Here is a 5933-nt window from a genome sequence, read left to right as displayed (position 1 = left end):
CTGTTCCCGATATACTCTCCTTTCCCCTCAATGCAATGTCACGGCAGCAACAGAACAGAATGCTGGATAGGATACGGAACAGTTTCTCTCGGTTTTGAGTGACTGCTTTGTTGACTGCTCGGTCCATCTGGTTCACGATGGTCAACTCTGGCCTTTGCACGGTGGTGAGGAAATTGTTGGCATCTTGCAGTGCGCCTTTGTGCCTGAAGGAAAACATGTGCTTCCTCGCGCACTCATTGATGTCTTTGTTTTTGAAGTCAAGTTGAATGCGAAGTCGTTGAACAAAAGGACGATGAACGCACCCATTAGACCTCGGTGCACTGGTTGAGGAAACAGCACACCGTATTTGCACAGAGCACGTTTCAAGTGACTTGAGTAGGCCAGACATGGAGAATATTGGTTTATCCACGTGTGGCGGAAACAGCGGGAGGCCTGTGAATCGTTCTGATAGCTGTAATCAGTTGGTGGGACGTATGTGTTCATCAGGAGGTCATATCTTCGATCATTGGTAAAATGTTCTGTGGTTTTGACATATGATCCAATGTCCAGATGATGAGGCAAGTCATTGGCCACTTTTGCAAGTGGTGTTTGGGGTGGCATCTGATTGGTTGCTGTGAGTAACTGCTCGTCATGTCCTCCTCTGCGCTGCTCTGCTGGATCAGCATGCATCTCTGATGTACCCGGGGTGTCTTGATTGTTGTCAGAGTCATCAGACTTACGTTTTTTAAGAACCTCCTGATATCCATTTCACATTCCTGAAAAATAAGAAAAATGAGGTTAAACATAACAATACAAACTTAATACACTGGGGGCCGTTGTCTTGGGGAGAGGGTCTGTCGCATACCAAAACCACCACTCCCCTTGACCTTAGTTTGACCTTGACGTCGACTTACATTTCCTCTTCGGCTTCCTAGGGTAACCAGATTCCATATACTCGCACATCTGAGGCAGACCAGTTGTCTAACAAACCTTTGTCTTTGTGACTTATTTAACTTTACCTGCCTTCTACGTCCTTGCAGAGATATTCCATTGATACTAGATCACGGGGGATACATGTAGTTGGCGACAACTGCTCGTTTCTAGTTGTTGCTTCCATTAGCAGATCTGACCGCACAAAAGAAGAGCTCTATATGGTCTTGAGACAGCTTGTAAGTCAGGAGATACTTCAATTTAGGAGCTTCAGATTTCACGAGCGAGTCAAACAGTCCTTGCATACTACGAATGCCAACCATGAACCCAATGAAAGGCGTCTTCTTCCGTGATCAATGCATTGGCTCCCCATTGCTGTGTGTTAGTCGAGACAAGTAGGTGTATGTTTGTTGTAAGAAGTCCCGCCATTCAGATTCATTTTCCTTTTTCAGAGGTGCTTCAATCTTTTTAATTTTCATTCAATCGAAAAGTTGATCGATAATTTTTATGAATTCCACTGTAGCATATGACCCTCTAAACCGGGGAAGCTTCAAGTCTTTCGCACAAAACTCGATTGCGTCTGCAACGCTTGAGCTAATTGTCTGGGCCGCTAGATTAACTTTCATTTTTTTGCCTGTGCCATTGTATGTGTGAAGCTCTCAGTTTGTTCCCGAGGCGAAGTCCTTGTTTCTCTTGCCCCTGCAATAGCTGTTCATGAAATATTCTGTCCTATTCTTCTGAGGACATGGTCTGACGGAGCAATTGCAAAACATTTTTGTTTCAGCGGTGACCTACCATTTTTATGGCTTTAAAAGACCATGAAATGTAATTTCCGCTGACATGCGAAGAGTAAGTGTCTGATAACCCTTTGACCCTCAAGAGGAGGGTTAAACATGGATTTGTTTACTGTTAGAAAGAATTTGACTGCCGGGTTTGCTAGTAGAATCTATACATGCTTGGATGTATAAGGCTACAATGTCACAGTAAAATTTCAAAAGCTAAATTTGGTTGAAGAAGGTTTATGCTCCTTAAATCGTATAATTTCTATGGCATTCTGTACTGTAAGTATGTTACATGCAACTTATGCCACTGCCAGTGGCCACTGCCCGTGCATGTGGTGGTGATAGTACTGTGCAGTGAATAAAATACACGGGGGCTCGGGGCGATTTAGCCCCCGAAATGGCAAAAAGAGCCCCGGAAATGCCAAAAAGAGCCCCCGGAAATTTGCATAGAGTTTAATGCAAACCAAATTTTAGAGTGCTATTTTCATGCACTCGAGCTTGAAAAGTAGCCCCCGAAAAATAAATTATATTTTTTTCCCTGGTACTGTGTAGTGTTTGCCTGCGTTAATTAGTTACATGTGGCAGCTCTCTATTTCAGCCTGTAGGCTTGCGTAGGTAAATGGATGAGTGCTTACCTATTCTGTCTTGCAAATAGTTGTTGCTACTAAGTACGATGGGAGCTTCCATCTTTAATATTAAAACACTTAAACGTACGCGCCATCTCGTGGCAACTTTCATAACGATCCCAACGAACATTCTTTTGAGAAGGTTCCTGATACCATCCTTGTGCCTTCCACTGTTTCGGCGCGTATGTGAACACATTTGGGACTAACATGGTTTACTAGAATCCCACCCCTCCACCACAGAGTCACCGCAGTAGACGTGAGATGAGCGCTGTCGCTCCGCGGCACTTGTGGACTGTAAAAATAATTGAAAAGGTTTCAAAAGCTTTTCCCAATTAGAAATATTCACAGCTTAATTTATTTAATTAAGCATGCCTCAATTGAAATTAGCATGCATGCGTGTGTGTGAAGTGCGCGCTCGCACGTGCTTGCGCGCGCGCACGTGTTTGTGTGTGTGTGTGTGTGTGTGTGTGTGTGTGTGAGCGATTGGTGACTCTTTCTCTAACTTTAAAGTTACTCACTGATACTTACAGTGGCACTGTGTAAGCCTACCTATCATTGATTATCTATTGCTAGCTGTGACTGTTAGAGATAGGCATAGAAAATGTCATAGATATTGTCACTCTGAATAACGTACCTTATCAAAACAGTCTTCAGTGAAATGATTAGAACATAAGAAGATTGCCTTTGGCAGGTTGGTTTCCGGTCTTCTTATTGCTCTGAGCCATTGCCTAGCAAGAGATTTGTTTCTCCTGGGCAATGCGTGAAACGAAATGCCTGGATACGTTTTAGCCTGTTCTGGTGTGCCAGAAAAGTTATTCCAACTTTAACAAGTATTTAGAGTGGCTAGTGCAACCTACAGCACCACAATACACCATAATAATTACAAGAGTATGGACAGAATAGTAGGAAAACGCCTGAAACACACATGTACCTAAGCAAACACCATAGCAAAACAAGTGAACACGTGCCACTCAGCAAAAACGCAGGGCGTTGTGGGAAAATTATGGCGGCGCCCATAAATAGCAAAAACATCATCAAAAGCAGGTTTGATCATAATATGTTCTAAAAATGTCAGGAAACATGTTTAAAAGTAACTACAATGTCATATAATAGGTTAAATACGTTATAGATGTCAGAATCCCTTTAAGCTTGAGCTATTGGCACTGAAATGGGCAGTTACAGAGAAATTTGCTCCCCACCTTATGGGCTCACACTGCATCGTACTGACCGACCATAACCCTTTAGGCGAGATTTTTTTATTTTGTTGGTTTACAGATCCGCCGACCCGAATTTTCAAGAAACCGACCTTTTCTCTAAGAAATATGAATTAAAAAAATGTAAATGTAAAAAACAAAGACATTTTATAAACAAACCGTTTATAATAAAAGTTAAAATAATTACAAGTTAAGTTTTGTTTTCATTTAGTTTTCTTAAAATACTTTAATATCCTTGACTTGTTTGATCTGACAAAACGACATTTTTTTTACCCTACTGAGTCAACAACAACAAAAAAATTCTGTAAACCAACAGAAAAAAAGGTGGCCTCATTGTAAATGTTATTTTATTGTTGATGCCACAAACTGTCGAAGAATGGACTACTATAGCCGAACACTTTCAGGAGAGATGGAATTTTGCAAATTGCATGGGAGCTATTGACGGGAAGCATGTCGCCCTGAGTGCACCGGGAAAATCTGGATCTATATATTATAACTATAAACATTTTTTTGATTGTGGTTATGGGACTTGTCGAAGCAGACTACAAGTTCATATATGTGGGTGTTGGATGTAATGGTCGTGTTTCAGATGGGCGTGTATTTGCTGCATGTTCTATAACAGAGGCCTTAGATAGTCGGTTATTGAATGTTCCTGATAAATAGGCCGTAGTCTGAGTGCAGAAAATGCCCTCACCTATGTGTTGCTGCAGTAAAAATATAACTTTTTGGCATTTAGTTGCCTGGAATATCAGAATGTGATTTTTGACATTTTTTTCTGATGACATTTACCTTGATTTTGGCAATGTATCATATCTGATACAATGGACATTAGTGGATGCCACATAGTCAGGGCTGGTGCAGATTTTGGTGCAGATTCTTCTAAAAGTACAAAATTTGGTCCAGAGGTAGCTTATACCATACTATTACGATTTCTGCCAGGCGCCAAGAAGGGCCCCCCTTGCGCCGCCCTATTGTGCAAATCCAAAATGGCCGCCATCTGAGCTAAAGATCAAGTGTAGTTCCAAAAGGGAAAGGGCTAGTATGATAAAAGTTTATATATTTATGGGGTTTTCGGGGTCAGAGAATCTGATTATGATGTTCTTACATCGATTTGAGGTTTCTTTGGGCTGTTACAATGGTCAAATCCAATATGGCTGCCATACGGGCAAATGCTGTGATGTGTATACTTAGATTTTCTAATCTCTTTCTATCTTTGGGGGGATGTAATGTTGGGATGAAACTAATTTGAGGGTTATCAATTATTAACATGCACACATAAACATACTGACATACATTAGTTAACCCTCACATACACACAAACACCACACAAACCCACACCCACAACCAAACACACACACGCACACACTCATACGCACATACACGCAAGCCATTAAGTCTGTCAGTTCTGTTTATCATAAGGAAATAATAAAAGGAATGATTTAAATATCAAATATTCTTGTAAATTTTTATTCTACGAAGCTCAAACATGGTGGACAATGGTGGACATGGCTTCAACAAGAATTATAATTTGCTTGATTTGTCTATTCCATATTGGTCATCTATTCCTACATGTAAGTTAGGTTACACAGTTGTGTATAAAGAGACAAATACAACAGGCAAGGTAGGCATTCCGATATGGAATCTTTGGTTAGAAGTGATTACTGTCATGGTTTGTGTCCAGTTATCTAATCAGTAAGTTCAACTGGGCACAACAGTGCTCTCGATATATGTATGGCCTGTGCCCATACATTTTAGCATTAAGTCCCACTAGTCGTTGCTGTCAACGTTGTTGCTACATCCGCTCTCGCATTTGCAGAGCATCGTGCACTTGACACCGGCGCGATTGCACTTGCACCTTCCTGTGCATGACTTGAGGCAGCTGAAGTGCAGCAGAAGGGTTCATGCTTCTGAAGCATCACGGAGTGTAGTCCATAGCAGCTGTCGAGCACCCGTATCATCTTTTTGCCAGCCCCACTCACTGAAGTCGGGAATTCGTTGCTGCTCTGTGGTAGACCGATTCCAGTAGAAGCTGGCCTGAAGTAGCGCTCGTTTGACATGCTGGAACAGTGCTGCTTGTGTAGGTGGGAGGTTCTCCAACATTCTGCTTCCAGTGGTGAATAGGCGATGCCAGTAGTCAGTAGTCTTGTACATTATATGTCAGTAGTAAGTCTTGTACATACGTATATATATATTGAGCAGTCTCTAGTACCTGTGTGCACTGCTAGCATTTCGCAGATTGGCTCGGAGCTATTTGATATCTGTAGCTAGTCTGCTTATGGTAAGATGACCTGAGGCACGTTATACGTGTGTTATCGAGAGACAGAACTTGATATTGTTATTATTATTAGATAACAGTTTTCATGTGTGTGCGTGAGGAAGTTTACGTATGTGATTCCAAAATT

The 5933-nt window shown here is 41.6% G+C and overlaps 1 protein-coding gene across 1 annotated transcript in view; it reads right to left on the bottom strand.

Annotated features, from left to right (window-relative positions):
- LOC106811296 (zinc finger MYM-type protein 1-like) overlaps positions 1–5588 on the bottom strand; it is a 9455-nt gene extending 3867 nt beyond the window's left edge. The window contains exons 1-2 of the mRNA XM_014814867.1: positions 5511–5588; positions 681–755 (exon numbers count right to left, since the gene is read on the bottom strand). Of these exons, the coding sequence (XP_014670353.1) occupies positions 681–755; positions 5511–5588 (153 nt within the window). The remainder of the gene's footprint in view (positions 1–680; positions 756–5510) is intronic.
- Positions 5589–5933: the final 345 nt, after the last annotated feature.

This window comes from Priapulus caudatus, unplaced genomic scaffold (genome assembly GCF_000485595.1).
Source record: "Priapulus caudatus unplaced genomic scaffold, Priapulus_caudatus-5.0.1 Scaffold526, whole genome shotgun sequence".
In the NCBI taxonomy this organism is placed as follows: domain Eukaryota; kingdom Metazoa; phylum Priapulida; class Priapulimorpha; order Priapulimorphida; family Priapulidae; genus Priapulus; species Priapulus caudatus.
Note: the sequence above shows the minus strand (reverse complement) of the source record. Positions and strands in the feature narration are given on the sequence as shown.